This window comes from Ambystoma mexicanum, chromosome 12 (assembly GCF_040938575.1).
Source record: "Ambystoma mexicanum isolate Mex_15411 chromosome 12, UKY_AmexF1_1, whole genome shotgun sequence".
Lineage (NCBI taxonomy): Eukaryota > Metazoa > Chordata > Amphibia > Caudata > Ambystomatidae > Ambystoma > Ambystoma mexicanum.
Window position 1 is genome coordinate 1,096,362,416 of NC_090936.1, and position 26,213 is coordinate 1,096,388,628.

General features: G+C 48.7%; 1 protein-coding gene across 1 annotated transcript in view; it reads right to left on the reverse strand.

The window, feature by feature from the left end:
* Positions 1-437: 437 nt before the first annotated feature.
* GDI2 (GDP dissociation inhibitor 2) overlaps positions 438-26,213 on the reverse strand; it is a 404,570-nt gene continuing 378,794 nt past the window's right edge. Inside the window, exon 11 of the mRNA XM_069629650.1 lies at positions 438-1,874. Coding sequence (XP_069485751.1) covers positions 1,722-1,874 — 153 coding nt within the window. The 3' untranslated portion in view covers positions 438-1,721. The remainder of the gene's footprint in view (positions 1,875-26,213) is intronic.

Below are 26,213 nucleotides of genomic sequence, written 5' to 3' on the forward strand. Positions count from 1 at the left end.
GTCATGCTTGCATAGTAGGACAATGAAAATAGGCTAGACCAGAATAACAAGACTAGTTAGTCCAATTTAGCTTTATTTTATGAGAAAGGAAATATTAGGTATTTGCTGTTGCTTGTGCCTTATTCAATCTTTGTAAATTGGTGGGATTTGTCTGTGCGCACTGCTAAAATTCTTCTGAGCGGCACCCAGAAGGTTGCTGGGCAAGCACACATGCGCACAGCTTAGAGGGAACATTGGTGGTGTGGTGCCCAATAACCATTTAAGTGCATGGACGTTTTACAAAATGTCACATTGAGGTAAATGCAGTTTGGGCGGTTGATGCTGGCGACTGGCAACCAAGCTATTGTCTGACAGTTGTACAGTGGTCAAGCCAACCTTTATAATATGGGACAATATGGCAAAATAACTCACATACTCAATGAAAGACATCAGTCAAATGTTTTTGGCCATTTGGCTCCCATTTATTTCCCATATGGCAGCCCAGCATAAAGTCAACTTGCCTGAAGCACATTCGATGTACACCTTTTGGGATAAAGGGACAAGGGCATTACCTCAGTTTCCTAGTGGAGACAATGACTGACAAAAGCTTGAGGGTTGAAGATGATAGTGTGTTTGCAAAAAAGAACTATGACTTGCAACCCTGCATTTCTGAAGATGGTTAAAAGAGCGAAGACCAATCCTTCAAGGTGTGGTGTTTGAGAGTGGCTGAGTTTTTAAGATTGTTCTTCTGAACAATGTGCTCAAGAATATTAAAATATCTTAAATCCTAAAAAAAAAAAAAAGCCACTGTCCATTTCTTATATAACACAGAGCCAGTCTATCAAAAACCCAGTGAATCGTATCACTGATTTCCATGGTCGATATACTTTGCAGTACCAAATTCATTTGGAACCCAATCAAATGGCACATCCGAAACACCCAAGCTCCATCATCTCAATACTGCAGTTTGCTCCATTCAAAAATTCAAAGGGTACAGAATAGGTCTCCACATTTTGCCTGCTTTTTAATTCCCCTTTCTTTGTAATTTTTATTAGATTAAAACACAAAGTAAGCAGTAGGCACAATGATGTCCCAACTGCCATAAATGGTTTAAAAGCTTGGCTCTGGGCAAGAGTTGTGCTTCCCAGATCCACACACCAACAGCATTTGCAGCTACAGTACAATGGGGCACTTATGTGATAACTTGCACAAAAGAAGAAAAGTTAAGATGTATGGGGAACACTTCAGGTTTGCTGCCTAAAACCACAGAGCAGAGAATTCAGATTCACCTTAATATTAGGAAGCAGAATGGCAAAGGTGTCAAATTTCACTGATCCAACAAACCCAGGAACAGCTTAATACCTAATTACAAAATAGTCAGAATCATTTAAAATCTGAAATAAAATGCAAATATTGTATTTTAGAACGGTTTCACGTTCTATAAACCAGTTAATTGTGCAACATGTTTCTGTACAGTTTTTATCTTGCTTATTTTCATTTTTATTTGGACAGAAAAAAAGTCTAACATTTATTTGCCAATTCTGGACAGCATCCCTGATGTAATGAAAATTCATACATGATATTCAGAAAAAGGGAGCAGATACCAGTGCAATACTCTTCAATCTCTCAAATGATGAGTTTACAAAAGCAGGCTTACAATACCCAATTTTATACAGTGTTCATTAAGTTCCTGAAACATCTTTGTATTAGCCAACTTTCATCCCTCCTACATGCACAGTAGTTTATTGCTGTTCGTCTCCAAAGATGTCACTCTTTTTGCGCTTCATTTGATCAAAGTCAAATTGTGATCCAGTCATCCTCTTGTAGATGTCTTTGATGTCATCACATGTAGTCTCAAAATGAGTGGTTGGGTCATACGTGCGGGAAATGAAAATCTAAAGAAGGAAAAATAAATATGTAGGTCACAGAGGTATTTTGGATGATTTGTTAAATTGCTGATCTACTCTGTTAAATAGATGTCTACATTCCTGATATCTGGAGTAGAAAAGCAACACTTATACTCAGCATTCAATCAATTCATAAGCTTTATTTTGCCATTGTGCCTTAAAAGCAGATATAAAACGCATCACAAGGACATTCTACTTAAAAACAAAATAATAACACATTTGTAAACAGCACATGCATACAATTACAGCAATAATGTATATAATTAAGGTATGGTGCACAAGCAAAGTGGTTACTTTACATTTGCATCTATTATAAAAATAGTAGTAATATTCAGTAATATAACTGCATTAACAGTTCTTTAAAACGTACTTGAAAATAAGATTACATTTGATTTTTTGCATTGAAGATGCAAGCAACATACAGCCTTCTCTTGCCCTCCTTGCTCTAGTAAGATAGGAGGAGATTGCTAGTAGTAGGTTCTTGGTATTTGCTAGCTTGCAGGCATTTAAAGCATTGGTAGTATTATCCATTTTCAAAACTGTTATTGCAGGAATTAACCACTGTCCTCTAGGCCTTCTATACAGCAGTTCAACAATAAGTGGATTATAATGTATGTAATTGTTTGATAAATATGCGCATTTGGGCGACAAACCTCTTTTACACTAGCTGCGACGTCGAACAAAAGTAAAAATCCCAAAGGTAAATTCAGCATTAGTGCTTTTTCTGATGCAGTTTCAAAGGTAGCTAATCTTCAAGCAGATAGGGAAGGTTTATATTTTCTACTCAACATGTCATTTAAGGACCAATCATTTCATACAGCCTTTATGATGTTCTTGGTGCATGAACCACCATAAATGCTGGGGGTGAGGAGTGGGGTGGAGGTTCCTTTAAAAACAAAGATCATAACACAAGTTTAACATATCAAACTATGGAATTTGTTCTGCCCCCACAGAGGAAAACACATCATGTATAACTTCACAATAGAATAAAAGTCCACACTATTCCAGAACTGTAGCCAATATAATAGTAGTTTTATTCTGCTGACATAGAAAATATTTTGTAGGCCAGGCTTTAACCCAACTCGTAAAGAATGGGCACTTGAAGGAGTCCAATAAGGTGTTTCAATGGGTGTGTTCCCATGACGCCAATCTCCACGCCAAATCGCTGATCTTGCTTGGACTTTATGCAAATCCACTGCTTGGGACAGAGCTCTTATAATAAAATGCTTGGGAAAATTACCAGGCACTACCATTCGGAGTACTTTCAACCGCCAACAAACCCCACGGAACCACAGAAAGTTGTTGGACTATAGCGTTTGTGCTACATGCAGAAGACATGCAGGGATTGACAGGTTTTCTGATACTTCAAATTAGATGTTTTTTTAACAAGACAAATTTGCACAAAATCAATGATGGCCTAAATGTCTGATCAACTGCAGAAATTCCAATTCTAAACCCAGCTTGTCCGGGAAACACCACATTTCTATCCGCACACCATATTTCCATACAACTCAAAATTCCCTTCGAATAGATTTTATCAAGCAAGTCCAAAAGGGAAATTGGTTGCTAGTACCTGGGCAAATCTCAAGCACTCTTCTTAAATATAGGAACCATTACTGTACCGTGTTAACTACGAGGTCCTGCCTGGATCGTAATTAACTCATGAAGACATTTCACTAAGGCCCCTGACCACAGATGCATGGGAGGGGACCCAAACTTTCGGGTCATTTGGTGGTGGTAGCCGTGGAGCCTCTAGGAGCGGGGCCCCGACCTATTCCCTTGCCACGACGTTGTACTCTGAGCATACTGTCCGTGGTTCCCTGAGGGGAGGACCAGTTGCTGGCTGAGGTGTATTGTTGCGGAGTTTGTCGTTGGCCACGAAAAAAGCACCTGTTGCCATAACCGCGCTTATTATGAGGTCTTGTGATTTGGTCCAGGGTTTTTAATGTTTTGTGTGTTCCTTCTTAGCTGTTTCCAGTGCATCATCAACCGCCTTACCAAACAAGTTTGAGTCTTCAAGGGGTTTGTTGATAAGGGACGCCTGCGTTTCTGGCTTGAAACCAGAGTTTCTGAGCCAAGCATGTAGCTTAAGGAGTACGCCCTGGACTAGGGAACGGCCAGCCGTTTGTGCAGCATCTAAGGTGTTCTTGATGATGCTCTGTTTTACCTGAGTACCTTCTGTCACAGTGGCTAATTGGGTTCGCAAGGGCTCCAGGACTTCTTGTAGGCCTTCATGCAACAGTGCCCATTGGGCATCGGCGTAACCAGCCAACAAGGTTGTATTGTTGGCAATTCGCGTGGCAAAAGCTGCCGAGGATGTAATCCTCTTCCCTAAAGCATAGAGCTTCTTCCCCTCTGTCTGGAGGTGCTTCGCTAGTAGATAGCAGAACCCCGCCTTTTCCCTCTTGGTGGTTACTACCAGGGAATCTGGTATGGAATTACCCCTAATATATAAGGGATCAGAAGGTGAGGGGCTAAAAAGCTTCTCGATTCTTGGATTGACACCTCTAACTAATGCAGGTGTAGATAAAGAGGGAACGAGGCGTCTCTTGATTGAGGCGAGGAGGGGTATGGCTTGGCTAGCAGGCAGCTTTTCCTTCATTGTTCTTTCAACAAAATCTACTTCTGGGGTAGTCTCCCCCGTATCAATTTGAAAATGTGCAGCCGCCTTGCGTAGCATTGCATTAAATGTGGGTTGATTGTCCACAGACGAAGGTTCTCTGACCGGCGTGGTCTGAGGAGAGGGCAGATCTAAAACATCAGGGTCAGTTGATGCCCCTGGGGACTGCCATGGCTGTGGTTCACACATGTCTGTGTCTTCCTCAAAGTCCCCTACAGGGTCTTGTAAATCTTCAGTATTTAGGAATTCTTCCTGAAAGTGAGGATCCTCTTCAGTGAGGTCATATGTATCTATTTCCTCCTCAAGTGGGTCAAAAAGTCTTGGGAATTTGGTTCTAGGGTGTTCAGGGAGCACCTCTCCCTTGGCCTTTTAGGTAAAATGTGTTCAGAGGTGGACACAAACCTATCTAGCCTGTCCATACATGATTCAAATCATTCCTTAGTCCACTGGGATGACCCTGAAAGGTCAAGTGGCTGAAAGTCTTGCTCCTCCGCCTCTAGGCGTCGAGAACTCTCCCATAGAGTGGAGGATATACCCGTCACTCTGAGAAGCCTTCCCATGGGCCCGACAATGGGGACGTATCTCTGGGTCTTCCCTTCGACATGGGGGGAGGTTCCGGCGTACCCTCTGTAGATTTTGGAGTCTCCCCGATCTTCTGAGTGGGCTTTGGCGACTCCTTCACTTGCTGTTTCTGTGAGTCTTTGGAGACAATTCTAGCTATGCTTTCCACAACTAACTTTTCTGTCGAGGGCTGGTCGTGAATAGTTTTCGGCGGAGCCAGAACCTTACGGTCGACAGACGCCTTCTTCCAAGGCGTTTCGATGGATGTCTCGCTGGTAGCGCCCTTAGTTGTAGACGGCCCAGTCGCTAGGCGCGCATGCGGCTGCGGGGAGGGCTGCCGGCCCTTACGGTCAGCGGAGGCAGCCGGTTGATTTGGCATCTCCATTGGCGCTGAGGCCTTCTTCGATTTACTCGACAAATGGCCGTGGGTTGTGTGTTTAGTGACTTTTTCGTGGGTGTCAGTGTCGCCGGGGTGTACATTCCCATGAGCAGGGCCGGGGCCGAGCTTTTCGGAGTGGGGGACAGATGCGATGGAGCGGGAGCGCTCCAATGAGAGGTCAACAACCTCTGTTGCGGAGGTAGCGTTATCACTATCCCCCTCGTCACACTTGGCGGCCGCGGGTGAGGAATCAGCCTTCGACATGCCGTAGGCTGGCCACCTTTTGACCCTGCGTTCCTTCAAAGTTTTTGGATGAAGGAGCTTACAGGCCGCACACCCGGCCTTTTTGTGGTCGAGGGGTAAGCAGCAGTTACACCGCTTACGCTTGTCCTTCCAAGGAAATTTGCCCCTACAACATGGGCAAAATCTAAAAGGAGTCCTCTCCATAGCTGACAATGTAACCAGTGATAACAACCCGGAAGGAAAGGGGGGAGAAAAGGAAAGGCATTCTAGTAGAAGCAGATATGTCCACCTCGACCCCCACTCTCCCTACTGTGTAGGCCGGCGAGGCCGGGTCACGTGTTCGGCAGCGCCGATAGGATAACCTCCGTCGAAACCACCGCCGTAGATCTTGACTCGGCGGGGAAATTGAATGGCCGTCGAAAGAGGGCTGGAGGTGGTATAAGTTAACAATAACTGACAAATCGACCAGGGGTCGAGTAAATGGTAAATGGCAATGTCTCTTACGAGCTCTGCATAAGGCAAATAGTATTCTGGGCAGAAAAAAACCATCTGAGGGACCTACAGGCCTATGTTGACATCCCCTTTTCGACTTTCGAAAAACAGGATGCAATACTCAGCATTGACCACTGGATGTCGGACTATGCACAGCATGTGATTCTAAGCAGATTAACAAACATCAGAAACTACTGTTTCCCAGAGAATGTAAAGTTAAATTGACTTTCCTAGTTTTTAAATTCCTAGACCCAGCACACACCATCTTCCTATAGTGTGCTGGAGGGGTTACCTAGTATCCCCTGTGTCTAGAAACTCATGTGACAGTCAAATGCTACCCTTTCGAAATGGCCGGTGGCAGTGGTTTTACAACAAACTACCATGATTATTCCCGACCGCGAACACCTGAAGCTAAAAATCGCGGGAGTCATGTTTTTCAAGATGGCACCTTAAGCCCCTTTGTTTAAATAGGTCCCGGTCTTCTTTTTTCGCCATTTCTTTTTGGAAAGGTCTTTTGAGTGTTTGTCTCTGCGCGCCAAACTAGGTTTGGTCCCTTTGTTTCTATGCCTTTGGCGGCCTTCAGGACTGAAGACCGCCTCTGGCGGGCAGGTAGTGAGAGAGGTGCCAGAAACTCCATGTGCTTAGTCTCCTAGGAGACCCAAATGCACTCCGGCGTGATTGACTGGTTGACTGTCCGGCAAGGGCAGCCACCCTGCTGGTGGAGTGGCAGCTAGGCTGGAATGAAAGGGAGAAAACTGTTTAAAGGGAGAGTCTCTTGGACTGGAAAGCATCATCGACCACTGGAACAAAAGAACCGAAGACGAGCTGGAAGAGGATGGTTGCTGCAACTCCTGGACCGTTGGTTTGCCCGGTGAAACCCTGCTGCAGGCCTGAATTGCCAAGTTCATCTCGACAGAGAAGCCCCTTCAAGGACGACTTCTTCCTTTGAGTTGGTGGGACCAATCAACTTGTAAGCCACCTGGATATCATTCTCGGAGCGGGTTGGGATTAACCAGGGGGGGAGAACACCAGCTTGTGTGCTTGATTACAGCTACTCAAACCGAAGATCTATTTTGCCAGCTTGTTTGACCCGTCCCTGCGCAGTGCACGAGACCCCCGACGTCCTTCCTCTTGTCCCCACGACTGAGGCTCAGGAACAGTGAGATCTGCAGTAACTGCTAGGAACTAAAGTCTTCAGCCTTTCTTCATATTAAGAAACTTTGCCAAGCCGATTGAGAGAACTTGCCTCTCGCGGTGAAAGTTTGTGAAACTTTCCCAACTTGCAGGCCTAATCAGCTTGTGACCCAACATATATGATTCTTTATCGTACAAACTACTTCTGAGAACTTTGGCAAAGACTTCACAGTTTACTACAAGAACTGCTCTTTCCTATCCAAGACACTAGCCCATTGACTTTGGCCTAGGCCCATTGAACTGAATCGGGTCCTCTAATGAACTGAAACTATTTGCACTGTCTAAGAAAGTACTTGTGATCTATTCTATTAACTTGTGCCTTTGTCCTCCTATTTAAAGTGACAAATGCCATTTTGCTCCTATTTCAGAGGAGCCTAATTTACTTATCCGTTTGGTACTGAAGCGTATGTGTATGATATTAAGTTGCCTCCTTCTAGTGAATGTTTTCTGAATGACTGTAATAAATTAATAAGTGTTTTACCAAGAAACCTTGAGAGGAAGTGTCTACTTGAACCACTGTGATTGTAAGACCGCTGCTGTGTAACCTTTTTTACTGCTCACATTCCCTAGAGATAAGCCTGGCTGCTCAGCTCGCTACCACAAACTGGGTAGTACAGACTTCTACCAAAGATTGGTTTTGCTTACACCTGTAGTCCTAATTGTATGTGTGGGTCCCAGAGGGTACTTTATGCAATTATGCCTAACACTATACCCCGCTGCAGGAAATACTGAAGCACCACCATTTTAGGGAAAGGCCTAGTCTGCCCCAGGCAGCGGTGGAAACAGAAGCACAATATGCCAGAATGCCCCGAATCACTTTCCCATCCTGTTAGGCAAGAACTAGTGCAGTCCAACTGGTGTGGGACTACACAAGATTTGTCTCTTGATATTAGGTAACCCACCTTTCAATATAGGCTTGTACTACACAAGTTTTTAGTGTGACTGAACAGCTAGACTCATCTCAAGACACTTACACACTTAGTTATATAAAACATTTATTCACAGATATTTATAGCATTCTTTAAAAAGCAGTAATTAGCTGTAAACATTAAAAAAAAGTTAGGATTCAGTACAAAAAGTGAATAAAGCAGGCGAGTAATTCATTCATGTTTTACACATGTTCCAGCACCAGGAGATGTCATTTGAGGTCAGTACAGCATTTATATAGCATCACCTTTGCAATACTGAGTTTTTAAGAAGGAAAGGTTAGATCAGAACAGACTGATGGGTTATAAGAACATTTAGATTCTCCCAGAGGGATCGAGGCCATCTATTATCCAATCATTAAAGTGTACATTTAAAACCTCTGAGGGAACGCGCACTGCCAAAGCCAACAGGATCTGAAGCCAAAGTCAAAGGACAAAGTCCTGATGCTCTTCTTAAAGTTGAGGTCAACTTAGTGTAGGGTTAAATCGGAATTCCAAAGAAAGGAAGCACCCCAAAATGGCAAACAGATAAAATACCCTAAGCCCCACAGTACCTTGAAAATGTAGAAAGTGTTCCAGCTGGTTGCGTTCACGATGCAATGCAGTAGACCCTTGTTCCTGGTCCTTGGTCGTGGTGACGGAAAGTAGGATGTCTGGCAGGCTCCTGCGGCAGCATTCGAGAGGGACTTTGCAGCAAGTCGGGGGTTGCGCCAAAATAGAGTTCGTCTCGAGGCTAGGTGGCCACACCAGCCGAAGGGAGGAAGTCGTCCTTTAGGGGTCTTCCCTGTCGATTCAAAAACAGGGTCAGTACAGTTGTAGGGCTTCACCAGGAACTTTGTGGTCCAGGATGGTGCTGCTGGCGTCTTCTCGTCTTCTGCTTCGGATGATGTCCTCCAGTGGTCGATTGCTTCTAGTCCCAAAAACTATGCTTTTTATGCAAGTTCCCATTCATTCACAGCCCTAGGCTGTCAATCACAGCAGGGCGGCAGTCCTCCAGGACAGCCAGCGGCCAATTGGAACTGGTTTCACTCAGGCACACCTAGAGACAAAGGACAGGGACGGTTTGGGCCCCTCCCTCACTTCCTGCCTTTCCAGACACAATGGAGCCATGGCGGGCTTAAGGGCTGAAACCGCCAAAGGCAAACTAAACAAAGGACACAAACCTGATGCAAACAACGGTGTACCAGCCTAGAAGAAGCTAACAAACATAGCGAAAAAAACCCAACCAGGGCCATTTTGAGGAAATGGTCACCCTTGGGTGCAGCACTGCAGCTGAGGTATTAGCCTGCAGATACAGGTCACAAGGTAGTAAAAAAGAAACCACTGCCACCAGCCATTCAAGTGAGTTAGTCTAACATGTTACAGGAGGAATGGGTTAAAGGAATTACTATGTAACCCCCGGCACTCCACATAGGGTGGTGTGTGCTGGACCCATAAAGTAAAGTTAAGACAGGGGTCATTTTACTATTCTTGGGAAAAGTATTTCACCCAAAAAAATGAAGTCTATGGGACTTCTCAGTGACACTGCACAAAAGGTGCTTGTGTCACAATGCAAAAGCAGATACATATGGAGTATACCAGACTCCATAAAATAGTAAGGAACATAGCAAATCATAGTCCAGAAAACACATGAGTGAGAAAAAAGGTCCCACTCAGGAGTAAAAAAACCAAAAGCCCCGAGTCCAGCAAAAGAGCTGGGGGTCTTTCTAAGGTTAAAAGGAATTGGCATCGGAATGAACATTCTCCCAAACAACTAGCTACTTGATTGGCTGGCTCCCACCGCCAGAGTGCTAGTAGTGCAGATCCTTGAAATTGGTTGGCTTGAACTTGCTTACAGCCCAGATTGCGTCCAAGAGGACTCCTGCAGCCATTTTTTCCATATCCACGCTGGAGCCAAGAATCCCCATGTAGACGAACAGCCGACTTAACATCCGAAGAAGACTACCTGCATCTGAGCCGGTGAAGCCTTGTTGGATGTTAGGGAGAATTCTCAGAATTGTGCTAATTCCCTTCTACCTTAGAGACCCCAGCACTTTTTTCTGGACTTTAGGACTTTTAATTTCTTACCTGGAGAGTGCAAGACCTTTTCCCACTCATGTTTTTTTTTAATTTTATTTTTGTTGGCAGAGGCAGATGACAAACTCACACATCAGAGCAGCTATACAGAGACAATTTGGATATATGAACAGAGTTCAGTGGCACATATGAATAGTGAGTAGCGATAGCATGGAGGTCACGGCCCTATAGGGCATCAAGTAACAAAGCACACAGTAGCATTGATTACGGTGAGTTATCCGTAGAGGAGCTGGCTTTGAGGCCATTCAGGTAACTATTAAAGGCAGTCCAAATGTTTTTGGGCTGGGATTGTGCCGGGAGGGTGCTGATGTATTCCTCCTCGCAATTCCGAGACCAGGTCAACAGGTTCAGCCATTTCCGAAAGGTAGGGCGGGGGGGGGGGGGGGCAGAGCGTTTCCAGTCTTGTAAGATGCATTTTTTTGCAATTACACAGCACACATTCAAGAATTTAGCAGCCCCTCTGGCTCCCTCGTCCCCCCAAGCCCCAAACAGTACCCCCAGCGGGTCAGGCTCGATGACTGCATCACACATTTCAGACAAAGTTTTCAGGATTTCCTCCCAGAATGGGGTTATTAGTGGGCAGTCCCAGAACATGTGTAAGTGGCCTGCATCGTCTGCGCCACAACGAGGACATAGCCGTGGGTTGGAGCGGGCGAACCTGGAGAGCCTGCGCGGGGTGTGGTAGAGCCTGTTCAACAATTTATACTGTATGGTGCGGTATCGGAAATTGAGGTAGACCCTATTAGTGTGAGAACACATTTTCCCCCAAAGCTGGTCCCCGAGTTCCACCTCCAGTTCGGAGGCCCAGTCGTCCCGCACTCTAGACAGTTGCGGTGTAGCAGTTGTGAGAAGGAGTTTATATAGTGATGATACCACCCCGTGGGCCTCGCCCGAGTTGGCGATGTACAAAATCCCAGGGGAATCAGGGGGCTCGTGGGGAAACTCGGGCCACATATCGCGGAATGCAGCGCAGAGTCTAATATTGCAGCAGTTCCAATGGTGATCCCGAGTGACCCGGTTTCCAGGTCTGTGGTGTAATGAATAGCCCATCCAAGTAAAAGTCGGTTAGGGCCAGGTACCCCAGGGACCGCCAATGTCGTGCCAAAGCCATGTCGTTTGTAGGTTCTAATCCGGGGAACTGCCATGCGGGGAGCCACTTGTAGTATGGGCGTTCCTCCACACCCGCTGCAAATATCCGTTTGGTGGTCTGGACTGGGTCTATGGACGAGTCTGGTTGATATTGTTGATGTAGGATCAAGGTGATTATATTGGTGCCAGAGGCTGCAAGGGCCTCTAGCTTGACATGCGGGTGAGGGGGAGGCCCAGGGTACCAGTAGGTGGCAGCCTGCGCGGCAATCCAGTACCGCATCAGGTCAGGGGCAGTGAACCCGCCTTTCTCATAGGGGAGAGTCATGGCAGCCCATTTTTTCTGTACCGCACCAGAATGCCACAGGAAATGAGCGCACAGCTTGTGTAGATCAGCAAAGTACCTCTTGCCGGGCCATATGGGAACATTCGTGAATGTGTACAACAGTTTGGGGAGTGAAATCATTTTAACCAGTGATAACCTACCCGCCAATGACAACGGGAGAGCGCGCCAACGCGCTATCTTGGACTCCCACCAGTTCTGCGGCGGCCAGGTAGTTGTTGGCTAAGAGAGCTTCTTTGGTCAAGGACACCTGGACTCCCAGATATTTAATCCCGTCGGGAGACCACCGTAGCGGGTACTCTGTGGCAGGTTGAATCGTGGAGCCCGTGAGGGGGAAGAGTTCGGATTTGGCATAATTGATGGTGAATCCAGAGTATGTACCGATACGAGTGATGTCGCGCAAAATAGGGTCGAGGTGGCGATCAGGGTTTCTGACGAACAGTAGTACATTGTCTGCATAAAGTGAAATAATCTCGGGGGTACCCTGTAGCCGTAACCCTTTGCGTGAGTGGCGCTCCCTGACAAAGTCCACCATAGGCTCAATGGCCAGTGCGAACAGGATCGGGGAAAACGGGCATCCCTGGCGGGTGCCTCTGGAGACAGGGAACACGGCGGACGTTTGAGAGTTGACGCGGACCCTGTCGACCGGAGAGGTGTACAGCAGTTTGATATATGCAATCATCCTAGGCCCAATGCCCATGGTCTCCAGGACCAGCCACATGTACCTCCAAGACACCATGTCAAAGGTCCTCTGGGTATCCAGGGTGACCGCAACTGCACTCACATCCTGATCGATTTGTGCCAGGACGTTAAGGAGCCTCCTGATATTGTGTGATGTGGATCTCCCCGGCACAACACCCGACTGGTCGTCGTGCACCATATATGGAATAACAGGCAGGAAGCGATTGGCGATCACCTTGGCAAAGATTTTTGTATCCAGGTTCATAAGTGAAAGGGGCCGGTATGATCCACAATCATCAGCAGGTTTGCCAGGCTTGAGCAGAACCGTAATAACGCCTCACGTAGTGTCGGGGGAAGGGATCCCAGCCGCAGAGACTCGTTCCACACCCCTAGCAACTCGGGGGCTAATATAGCCACATGTTCTTGATAGAACTCCGCCGTCAGCCCATCTGGGCCCGGTTGTGATTTAAAATCGGTTTCTTTTGACTTTGTGGTCTGACAAGCTACATAGGCATCAACTTTACATTGTGACACATAGCACCTTCAGTGCAGTGCCACAGGAAGTCTTAGATTTCTCAAAGGTTTAAATACCTTCTCTTGGCGAAACTACGTTTCCAAGAGCAGTGACGTGAAGAACAAGTTACTTACCAACTGGTAACGTTCTTTCGATTGGATGTTCCTCCAACGTATTCCTCATCTTCGATGTATTCCATCCAGCTTTAGCTGCTTCGGAACTTTTTTCTTGGCAGAAGGCGTCGATGTCATCGAGTCGATGGTCCCTCGAAGGCCTCCGTCGAGGGTGACGTCATCGGGTATACAAGTAGCACACGCGGCGCCCGCTGGCCTCAGTTCTGTTTTTCCCCCTCTCTCTACTGTGTAGATTGTGCAGGTAGTCAGGTATTAGCCTTGCGAGAGTTGAAGTGGCAATAACCTGGAAAATCTACAGAGGGGTAGGATGGGAGGGTGATTAGGAATACTTTGGAGGAACAGCCAATCGAAAGAACGTTACCAGTTGGTAAGTAACTTGTTCTTCGAATGGATTGTGTCCGACAACATATTCCTCATCTTAGATAGACTTCCAAAGCAGTATAGAAGATTCTCTGGAGGAGGGAGTAGATTTTTGATACCATTATATGGCAGAATATAGAACTGCTTTACCAAAATTCAGCTCCTTAGATTGGGAAGCACCCAGACTATAGAATTTTGAAAAGGTGTGCAGCGATGACCAAGTTGCTGCTTCACAAATTGATTTTATGGGAACATCTCTTTGAAGGGCTGTCGAAGAGGCAATGCCTCTGGTGGAATGGGTAATTAAGCCTACTGGTGGGTCTTTTTCCGACAATCTGTAGCATTCTGAAATGCAAAGCACAATCCAACGCGATATGGTTTGTTTTGACACAGATTGACTCAATTTCCTTCCGGTGTAGCCAATAAAACGTTCATGATCCACTCCAAGCCTGGAAAGCCTAGAAATATAAAAGCTTAGAGCCCTTTTCGGGTCCAACCTGTGCAATCTTTCCACCTCCTTACTAGGATGAGGTGGAGGGTAGAATGCGGGTAGAATATTCTAATTTAAATGAAAATCGGACACAACTTTAGGTGACAATGAGGGTTTAACCCTTCATACCACTCTGTCCCTATGGAAGACAGTATAGGCTGGCCCAGAAGACAGTGCCTGCAACTAGGAAAGACGTTTTCCAGGTTAGTAATCTTAATGGACAAGTGTGCAAGGGCTCAAAAGGGGCACAGATTAAGAATTTTAGAACCAGATTAAGATCCCAAATTGGTACTTGGAAAGGGTAAGGAGGAAACAAATTGGCGAGTCCCTTTAGGAATTGTACTATTAAGGGAATTTTGAAATAAGAGCATTCTTCCGACAAAGCGCTTGAAAATGGAAAGCACTGCAAGATAACCTTTAATGGTCCCAACATTTAGACCTCTATGCCCTAGGGACAAGAGGAAGAACAACACTTCCAGAATGGAACATAGAAAAGGATCAACATTCTTTTCTCTGCACCAGTTGCAAAACTTTTTCCAACGGTATAGAGATTTTGCTGCTGGTCTTCTTGCCGAAAGCAACACCTCCATACGTCATCTGGAAGATCCCAATCCTTGTATCTCAGCCTTTCAGATACCAAGCATGAAGGTTGAGAATCTTGACCAGTGGATGGAGAAACTGGCCCTCCATTTGTGAGAGAAGGTCCTCTCTCTGAGGAAGACTTAACGGAGGACAGATGGACATGTCTAGAAGGTCCGGGTACCACGTTCTCCTGGCCCAATCCAGGGCAATTAGGATCATGCTGTTTCCGAACCGTCTCAATCTCCTGATGACCTGAGGAATGACGGAATCGGAGATAACGCGTATAATAGTGGGAAGTTCCACTCCACCACAAACGCGTCCCCTAGGGCTCCTCCCGGGGGAAATTCCCTTGAGTAATACCTTTCGCACTTATGGTTGATTCCGGTCGCAAATAGGTCTACTTGAGGGGTTCCCCAAAGGGCGAAGATCTCTTGAATAACTTCCTGAGCCAGTTTCCACTCGTGCTCTATCTGCTCAGAGCGTCTGCCGTCATATTCTCCTCCCAAGCTAGATGAACTGCCGTTAAGGAGATTCCTTCTTGAATTGCCCAATACCAGAGCCGCATTGTCTCTCTGCACAGAGATAGTGACCCTACACCACCTCTTTTGTTTAGATAATGCATGGCCACTGTGTTGTCCGTCATTATCAGGACATTTTTTCCTCTGACAGATGGAAGAAGAGCCTTCAGCGCGGTCTGATTGCTCTCAGCTCTAAAAGGTTGATGTGTAGTTTGGACACCATAGAGACCAACAACCACGGATTGTCAGATTGTTGGCATGAGCTCGCCACCCCATGAGTGAGGCGTCCGCCACTACTGTAATCTCCGGCCATGGTTGCCAAAACTGTTCTCCTTTTAGGATATTCTCTGTGCAAGTCCACCACAGAAGATCCTGTCGAACCTTGCTCGGAATCTGAAGAAAATCTGTCATTAGACCTGAGAACTGGGACCATTGAGTCTTTAGAGCCCACTGAAGGGGTCTCATCCTCAGGCGTGCCTCTGGCACTAGGACGATGCAGGATGCCATGAGGCCGAGCAACCTTAAGAAGTGATAGGCTTGGAGATTTTGGGCATTTTGGAATTTGAATACCATCTGAAGAATGTCTTCAGCCCTCGACTTGGGAGGCAAACTCTTTCCCAAGGATGGTCTAATACAGCCCCTATGTAGTGGAGCTGTTGGGAAGGTGTCATTTGTGACATCTTGAAATTGAGGGAGAAGCCCAGTCAGTGGAGAAAGTGACTTTCAGATGATCCAGTGCTTGTTCGGCAGAACGTGCCCTGATCAACCAATCGTCCAGGTAGGGGTAGGCGTGAATCCCCCTCTCCTGAAGTGCGCTGCCACCACTACCATTAACTTGGTGAAGACCCTCGGGGCGGAGGTCAATCCGAATGGCAGGACTCGAAACTGATAGTGTGAGTCGCCAACTACGAACCTCAGGTATTTTCTGTGCTTGAGATGAATTGGCACATGAAAATAAGCATACTGGAAGTCCAATGACACCAACCAATCCTGAAGTTGCAGGGCCTGAATGATCTGAGAAAGAGTAACCATCTTGAACTTGTCCTTCCTGAGGAGTTTGTTCAAGCCTCTTAAATCCAAGATGGGTCTCAGGTCTCCGTCCTTATTGGGGATCAAAAAGTAAGGGGATTACCATCCCTTGTTCCTCTCCGCTACAGGTACTGGCTCTATAGCACCTTTCTCCAGCAGGGTTAGAACTTCCTGCTATAGTAGCGGATCTGAAAACTTCAAAGGGCGTCTCCTTGGTGGATTGCTTTGAGGTTACATTGTCAGTCCAGAAATACTAAACACCCCTTGGGCGGAAGGAAATGCATGATTAATTGGTTGGCCGAAGACCAATCGCCTCATTTACAGTGTTAGGCATATATACTCATTAGTTATTACGAAGCTATTAGTTCAACTAGAGTGAGGCCATTTTAAGATGACCAGAATCGCCATTTTGTTTTCTCTCTGCTCTCTCCAACGTTGCCACTTTACCTCATGTAAAACTGCTTTGCTGTATATATTATTTCGCTTCAATGACCCAAGGCTAAGAAACATGTTGAAACATTACACTGGAAAGCCAGACAGAAATGCCCGATTCCCTCCCTCACATATCCTTGAAGGCAGGGAGCAAGGCATTTTAATCAGTACACGAATGCCAGCGAGTCTCCTGAAAGAATAGCAATGTATGAAACTAGCATTTAAAGAGTTGAATTATGTTCTTTACGGCCCCCCTTTCTGAGCACAGTGAGGCCCCGGAGAGCGGGCTGACCTCTAGAGCGAGAATCGAAACTAAGACATAGTGAGACCTGGTATGTGCCAATCCCCCCTACGCGCAGCTTGCCCATGAAAACAGAAACGCTGTGTTCTCGCATTATAAAGAATGGCGTCTGTAAAATTGGAGATTGCAACCAGTTACTAAATATGGTGGTCTAAGGTGTCATATTTGTCACAATGGTCAATCATCGCCTCTAATTCAAAGGGAAATTAATTGGGGGCGGCATTACTGTGTCATTGCTGATTGGAAGGTGCTTTTTTTGTATATATGTAACTGATGTACGTCTCTCACTCTCTTGCGTCCCCCGAGGTTTGTTAGACACATCGCGGGGCCAACTGGGACTAATTTTGTATTGCAATAAACCCTAGATTTTGGGAACTGAACCTCGTGTCTGGCGTATCCATTCGTGTGTGGTGCTTGTGCCTTGTTTACACATTCGAGGGTCCCTCAGGGGCCCCTTCAGCATTAGAAAAGGAAGGCAGTAACCTTGGGCTATTATTTCTAGAGCCCAAACATCTGAAGTAATGGCTCGCCATTCTTGCAGATGCTGTGAAAGCCTGCCTCCCACAGGTGTCTTGTGATGCAAGTCCTCAAAGTGGTTTTGTGGCGGTTGCTGCGGCTGCTGATGGCAAAGAGGCTGCAGCTGGAGCTGGCTTTGCACGTTTTCCTCATCCACCACGAGTGGCCGTTCTCTGGCCTCTTTGGCCATTCCTCTCGCCTTTCCATATGAGGAGTAGCAGCGATAGGATCGTCCCCTCCAAGATTGTCCTGACACACGAAAAGGCTGAGGTTGTCCAATAGCAGCTCCTAAAGACTTGGCAGCTGCTTTTGAGGTCTGCAACCTATCAAGGCTCTCGTCAGCCTTGTTGCCAAAAAGGTGAGACCCGTCAAAAGGCATGTTCAGAAGACGGTTTTGCACGTCGGGTTTGAAACTCTACTTCCGTAACCACGCAAATCTGCGCATTACTGTGCTAGTGCCCATGGACCTGCTCACACTATCTGCAGAGTCCAATCCAGATTGAAGGGATTCCTGCATGGCCTCCTTTCCATCTTTAACAATGGCTAGGAATCCTTCCCTTTCATCCCCTTCTGGTATGTGCTCTGCCGTCATGGCAATGCACTCCCACAATGAAAATGTTGTCAAGGCACATGTTGAGTTATCTAATTTTAACGCCATACTCCCAGCTGAAAATACCTTGCGTGCCCAAGCATCCACACGCTTGTCGTCCCTATCCGGAGGGACAGAAGGGTACACCACCTTATTTGAAGCTGTGGCTGCCTGGACCACCAGACTCTCAGGAGTGGGGTGTTTAGACAGATAGCCGGGGTTGCTACTGGAAGGGCGGTATTTTGAAGTAAAGGATTTATTCACCGGAGGAATAGAATCAGGAGTATCCCAATTTTTGGCCACACTATTTTTCAAGGCTACATGCAAGGGCACGATTGGATCTTCTGTGGGACCATGATCCAATATATCGGTCAGATCATCATTGATGAATTGAGTTGGTGGTCTAGCACTTCCTAAATAATTGACCACCTTTGTCATTAGTTGACGGTATGAGGGACTGGCATGTTCACCTTGCTCTGCCCTGCCAAAATCTGTTTCAGGCCAAGTATCAATGCTACTTGCATTATGTAAGGTTTCCACCAGGTCCCTCATCCTGCTTTCCTCATAAATCGGGCATTCTGGGACATTTGGGCTACCATATTCCAGTCCAAAAGGAACATTCTCCTCATCAGATCTCTCCTGTTCTTCAAATCTTAAAGTCAAGGATTTGAAAAATTATTTTCTTGGAAGAGGTTTAAAAACCTTTTCTGGGAGAGGTGTACCAGTGGAACCTGAAGGCATTACAGCCTTTGCAGCATTCTCTTTTGCTGTTATTTTTACAGCTTCTGGCTGAGTTGGGTGAACTGGAGCCTTTGGAACATTTGGCGTGAGGGCTTCGGGATCGACGTCGACAAAGGCGTCAATGGTGCCTACAATAGTGGTCGTTGACCGAGCCGGCTTCGAGGCACTCTTCGAAGGCTTGCCCTTTGAGGTGCTTCGGGTTTCAAACGGCATCGGTGACCTCGAACGGTCGACTCTACTGGTCTTTTTCACTCAGCGTCCTGGAAGGTTCCTGATCCTTCCTCTTTCGATCACCCGGGCTGTAGGGCACGAAAGAGTCGGAACGATAACGCCCCGGGTCGGCTTCTGAAGAAGACGCGGACCGTGGCTTAGCTTTCTCAAACACCTGCATCATTTTCGCCCTGAAAGCTTCCCATTCTTCGGAGAAAGAATGTTTTGTGGGGCATTTCATCCTTTTTGGGGATTCGTCCGAGGATGAGGTGGAAGGGGTCCGGTGGCGTCTTTTCTTTGATTTTTTTCGTCGAAGGCGAAGAGCGATGAGAATCGCTTCGGGACCTAGACCGATGCCTTTCGCATCAAGGAGATTTCTCCTCATGGGACCTCGACTCGACGCTAGAGGCTTTTCAATCGGGTTTACAACCTACCTGCAGTTTTCCCTTCCTCTCTCGCAAGACCTTCCACGTCATCGCCTGACACTTCGTACAGGCCTCCATGTCGTGGCCTTCCCAGAGACACCACAGACATTCCCGGTGCGGGTCCGTGATGGACATTTTCGAACCGCAGGATTTACACTTTTTGAATCCCGATCGCAGGGTCGTAGTCTGGGTCGACGACGAGGACATATCGAATATCTTCAATATTTACTGCGTCACAGAACTACGAGGTGCGCCGAGTCTCAGAAGCAACATGTACTGCGGAAAAACGGAACTGAGGCCAATGGGCGCTACGCATGCTACTTGTATACCCGATGACGTCACCCTCGGAGGCCTTCGCGGGACCATCGACTCGACGACATTGACGCACGATGCCCTCTGCCAAGAAAAAGTTTCCGAAGCAGCTAAAACTGGATGGAATACATCTAAAATGAGGAATACGTTGGAGGACACAATCCATTCGAAATTGACTTTACTTGCATTTTGTAACTTTCTAGAACCAGCACACACTATCTTACAATGGGGTGCTGGAGGGGTAACTTAGTATCCCCTGTGTCTAGTTTCTGATGTAACATTTTAATGTTACCCTTTCTACAATGAATGGCTGGTGGCAGTGGTTTACTTTTTCCTACCATTGTGCGCTTTTACCGCGAGCTGCAATAAGGCACCCATGGGTGCCCATTTTGTCAAAATGGCCCTGGTCGCCTTTTTTCGGCATTTCTTCTTGGAAAGGTCCTTCTTGAGATTTACTCAGCGCGCCAAACCAGGTTTGGTCCCTTTGTTTGTTTCGTCTTTAGCAGGATTCACTGGTGAAGCCTGCCTCTGGCTCCAGCGTGTTGGCAGGGGCAGAAATTGAGGGAGGTGCCCGAGACTCCCTGTGGTTAATCCCCTTGGTTCCAAGAATGCACCCAAAGGTGATTGGTCGACTAGCTGTCCTTGGAGGACAGCCACCCTGCTGTGTGATTTGACAGCTAGGTTGGAATGAATGGGAGAAACCTGCATAAAAGGTGAGGCTATTTTTGCTTGGAAGGAACAAGTTACTTACCTGTAACTGTTCTCCAGCATGGGTCTGGCATGGATTCACATGCTCATGAATATTCCAGGTCATCAGGCTGGGAATCCTCGGTAAAGAAAAAATCATATCAGTTTTGTTTGTGATCCGTCTTTCTTAGTAGTAACCCATCACTGATCTCTGGGTCATACTGCCCCCAGCCAATGACTGCCCTCTCCCTAAGCCCCTCCCCTGGCAGCCATCCTCAGATTTGGTAGCACGTAAAGTGGCAGTATGACCAAGTGAAGAGCCGCAGAGGGGAAGGAGGGAGGGTTCGCATGTGAATCCGTGCCAGACCCATGCTGGAGAACAACAGTTACAGGTAAGTAACTTGTTCCTTCTCCAGCATGGGGTCTGGCATGGATTCACATGCTCATGAATATAAGAATACATAGCAGTATACACATGAACAACCACGGGAGGTGGCAACAGGCTCAACATTAAGCAATACAACAACTTAACATTAAGTATCTCTTACCTCCTCACCAGGCTCACCTTAAGCGAACAGGTTGCGCAGCACTGCTTGGCCGACCCCGGACTCCTCCCTGGAGTCCCGATCGACGCAGTAGAATCTTATGAGCGTCGACCTCCACGTAGCAGCCCTGCAGATGTCCAGCAGGGGCAGACCAGACAGGAACACCGTGGTAGCAGCGATCGCTCTGGTCGAATGGGCTCTCGGACGGCCAGGCAGCGGTCGGTTTGCCAACCGGTGACAGTGCATGATGCAGCCGGAGAGGCATCTGGAAATGGAATCCTTCAAGAGAGCCTTCCCTTGATTCAAAGGTCCAAAGTTCACAAACAGCTGTGATGTCTTCCGAAAACTCTTCATGCGGTCCCCGTAGAACTTTAGCGCTCTAGCTACGTCCAGCGAGTGCCGAGTCCTCTCGGCTGCGACGGGAAGAAAACTGGCAACACCAAGGGCTCGTTGAGGTGGAAGTCCGACGGCACCTTGGGCATTAAGGAGGGGTGCGTCCTCAGCACCACCCTCGTGTCGTGAAAAGTCAATTATGGAGGCTTGCAAGAGAGGGCCTGGATCTCTCCCACTCGTCGTGCAGAGGTGATGGCCACGAGAAATGCTGTCTTCCACGACAGGAACTTGAACGGCGCTCAATGCAGAGGCTCGAATGGGGCCCCCCCATGAGCCTGGTCAGCACCACGTTGAGCTCCCACGCCGGGACAGGGGCCTTCACCGGCAGGAACGATCGGAATAGTCCCTTCATAAATTCCTTCACCAGGCGACGAGACCACAAGGACGCCCGTCCTGTAGTTCTGGTGTATCGGAGATGGCAGCCAGATGCATCTTGATGGAGGCGTGAGCCAGTCCAGCTTTGGCCAGCGACAGTAGGTCCGGCAATACTTGAGGGGACGTAATCCGCAGAGGGTTAATCTTCTGTGCACGCCACCAGACAGAGAACCTCTTCCACTTATGTCCATAGCATATGAGAGTGGAGGACGCCCTGGCTTTTGCAAGAACCTCTCTGCAGTCAGCCGGGATATCGTATCCTCCAAACTGTAGTGCTGCAGGAGCCAGGCCTGCAAGTTCAGCAACTCTGGGTCATGATGGAGAATTGCGCCTCCTCTTGAGAGAAGATCCGCGTCCGTCGTCAGCTTGATAGGTGGGGACGCTGACAAGTGCAGAAGGTCCGGGAACCAGATCTGTCTCGGCCACGCCTGTGCGACGAGGATCATCCTGTGCCTGGACCTCTTGAGCTGGTTGATGAGACTGAGCAGCAACGGCAACGGAGGGAACGCGTACAGGAACAGGCCGTCCCAAGGGAACGAGAAAGCATCGCCCATGCTCCTCGGCTGTGTGACCCTGCTGGCGAACCTCTGGCACTTAGAGTTCGGCACCGTCGCGAACAGGTCGATCCGGGGTTTGCCCCATCGTTGAAAGAGCCGATCCACCTGGTCCTGGTGTAGTTCCCACTCGTGGCACGAGCGCAGCTCCCTGCTGAGTGAGTCGGCAATGGTGTTTTTTATTCCTACCAGTTGGAAGGGAACCAGAAACATCCCCTGGGCGACGGCCTAGTGCCACAGATCCTGGGCCTCGTTGGATAGGGCTGGGGATCTGGTGCCTCCCTGCTACCGGATGTAGAACATAGTGGTGGTGTTGTCGGCGAAAATCCTCACCACTTTGTCCTTGAGGGATGAAAGGAACGATTTGAGCACCCAGAACATGGCTCGTAGCTCCAGGATGTCCTCCGGGAGCCAGAGGCCTCTTGCGTGGAGATCTGCGGTGTGGGGCCCCCCCCCTCATCACTCCAGGGAGGCGTCCGTCGTCTCCGTCTCCTGACACGCCGGGGTCTGAAAGTCCGTGCCTGCCGTGAGGTGCGCACGGGTACCCCACCATATAATCGCCCGACGGAACTCCTCGTCGAGCGGGATTCTGTCTTCGAAGCTGCCCGCCGTTTGAATACAGCGGGCGCCGAGGAACTCTTGTAGCGGACGCATCCGAAGTCTGCAAAGGGCCACAAGTTAGATGCATGAGGGCATCAACCAGAGGAGGGACTTGATGGACCTCACCCTGGCCACATCCGTGGCTAACAGGCGCTGCACCTTGCCCAAAATGGCCTTCGTCCTTTCTTCCGACAGAGATGCCAATCGCTTCACTGTATCGAGCTTCGCTCCCAGAAACAGCGTCACCTGCGACGGCACCAGGTGGGATTTGGGGTAGTTGTGGCGAATCCCAGTTCCGTGAGCAGGCGGACGGTCCTCGCTGTGTGTTCGACGGTGAGTTCTCTCGACCTTGCCCGGATTAGCCAGTCGTCCAGGAAGGGGTAGACGTGGATCCCTTGCAGGCGCAGCCGCGCCGCCACTGGTGCGAGGCACTTGGTGAATACTCTTGGTGCCGACTTTAATCCGAACTGCAGGGCTCAGAATTGGTAGCGACGCCCCTGGACTACGAATCTGAGGAACTTTGTGTCCTTTTAGAATGGGGATGTGGAAGTAAGCATCCTCCAGGTCCAACGATGATAGGAAGTCGCCCTCCTCCAGCTGCCCCTTCACGTGCTGGAGGGTGACCATCCTGAATTTCTGTGCCTTGATGTACTTGTTTAACCGACGTAGGTCCAGGATGGGGCGCCAACCACCTGTCTTCTTTCTGACGAGGAAGTACCTTGAGTATACTCCGGAGCCTCTTGGGGACGAGCTTGATGACACCTTTCTTGAGCATCGCCCTAACCTCCAACAGCAGTTGAGGGACGCGATTCTCCTTCTTGGCCACGGGAGGAATGCGAGGACACTTGAAATTCTAGCGAGTGTCCACGGGCCAGGGTGTCCAGCACCCAACGGTCGGTGGAGATGGACTCCCACACGCTGACGAACTTCGTCAGCCGGCCTCCCACCGAGGTGCTTCGGTGGGGGCCGACGTTATGGTTCAGTCCTGCCTGGAAGAGGCCTTGCCGCCTTGGCCTCCTTGACGATGGCGGCGAGACCCTCCTTGCTTGCCGCGACCTCTGTAGGCCTCCTGGGACGAGGAACGGGCTGCCTGGCGGTACGTAGAAGAGCCACCGCTGGATCCTTTGGAGGCTCCCTGTCTGCCTCCGGAGCTCCGAAAGGGCCGCCGTTGCTGAATGACTCCTAGGGCTCGGGCCGTCTGTGTCAGTCTTGATGGCCAGGAGGGACTCATCCACCGTCTTCCCAAACAGGTTGTTGTTGTCGAACGGCATATCCTACACTCTGGTCTGGACGTCCTGGCGAAAGTCCGTAGCCCTGAGCCATCCTCGTCGAAGGCAAACCCTGTTGCTCAGCTGGCGAAATCCAGTATCGCCAATGTCCATTGCCACCGTTATGGCATGATCTGACGCCACCTCACCTTCCTGCAGAATCTGTAGGGCCTCCACCCTCTTGTCGTCCGGTAGGAAGTCTAGCAGGGGAGCTATCTTGAACCAGAGCTCCCTGTCGTAACGGGCCACAATCGCCAAGGCATTGGCCGCCTTAATAGTCGTCGCCACCGACGAGATGACTTGTCCCATGGAGTCCAACGTCTTGCCCTCGCTGTCCGGTGGGGAAGTGGAAGTTGAAGCCGCCGCACCTGCCGCTTTCTTCTTGGCCGCTGCCGAGACGACTGAATCCGGTGTAGGCTGGGCCCTGAGGCACAAGGGGGCGGCGTCGGGGACCCGGTACTTCTTCTCATACCTGGCCCTTTTGGCGTGTGTCGTGGAAGGGTTCTTCAGGATAGCCAGCCCTTCGTCCCAGATGTCGTCGAGCAACGGTACCGCGAGGACCGTCTTTCTCTTGGCCTCCCGTCGTTGGTAAAGAAACCCTTCCTTTTTATGTTCCTCAGGGCAGAGCTGGAAGAGCTCGGATGCCCTGGCTATCATGGTGTGGAAAGAACCAATCTCGTCGGGCGGAGAGGCCCGAGGGAAGGGGGGTGGGGGGGTGATGAAGGAATGTCCGTTGTATCATCGCCACCGTCGTCGTCCGTCCTCGTCGCTGAATCTGTCGCCGTATCATCCCAAGGGTCCGGCGAGGGGGATGAGGGGTCCACAGGCCTTGTGGGCACGTAGGGCGGTGCAGGGTGGACTCTCCTCCGCTTGTTCGGTGGGCTTCCCGACGGTCCAGGCTCTGGATCCTCCGTCGGGGTCCGTGGTAACCTCGTCCTTATCTCAGTACATAAGGATTGGATCGCCAACAAAAGGTGCCCGCGGACTCGTGGTGCTTGGCCTTCTGTTGGGCCCCCGTCGCCGGGGCGCCCTCACAGGACAAAAGACCGCTCAGACCTTTTCTTCGCCTTCTCACCTGCTGTGCCCTTCTCTAGCCAGGCGGCGAGGCGGGAACGACGATCTTGCTTGGTCCGTTCCGACAGGTTCTTGCAGAACGCACATTCCTTTTCCACGTGCGTCTTGTCCTCATGGAGGCAGTAGAGACATCTCGAATGCTCGTCTTCCTTGAAAACATTTTGCAATCCGCATACCGGGCAGCTCCTGAACAGCTTGGATCCGGGAGTCGAGCTTCCCTTGTCCTGGGCCATGTCCGTTGAGGTAGGCCTCAGATCTTCTGGAACCTCCAAGAAGCATAACTCGACGACAACTTCACCCTTGAGGGGCTTAGAAGAAATCCGAAACGGGTCCCTGTTACCGGAAGTGGAAACGGTGGAGCTTGAGGCTCGATTAAACCGAAAAAATGAGAAAATCTCCCGAAAAAGCGCAAAAACGCAGTAAAAGCTCGAGAGCTAAAGCACGAGGACTCCCAACACTTGAACGCGCGGTAAAAATATGAGGATGGCTGCCAGGGGAGGGGCTTGGGGAGAGGGCAGTCATTTGTTGGGCGCAGTATGACCCCGAGATCAGTGATTGGTTACTACTAAGAAAGACAGATCAGAAACGAAACTGATACTGATTTTTTCTTTACCGAGGATTCCCAGCCTGACGACGGGGAATATTCATGAGCATGTGAATCCATGCCAGACCCCATGCTGGAGAAGGCAGAATCTACCACCGGACAAAGGAATCCGAAGAAGAACTTCGAAGAGACGCCCGAAGCAACTCCTGGACTGTTGGTTTGCCAGGTGAAGCCCTGCTACTGTGCTGAAGCTCCGAATTCACCTGAACTGCAAGGACGACTTCTCCCCCTCTATCAACCCCAAAGTGAACTTATACGGAGGATCCTCTCAGAGCTGGCTGTACTTCCATTGCTGCCAGGGAGAGGAACACCAGAGTGAGTGCATCACTTTTTTTCCCCACAACAGATTTTTATTGGATTTTCAAAACAGGCAATAGAGTGACAGCGAGCGAGCGTTAACTGTGAAGGTTATTGCTTGGTAAGAAATTAACAGCCAAAGAAATACTTAACAGAAGTAGAACAACAATTCTCAG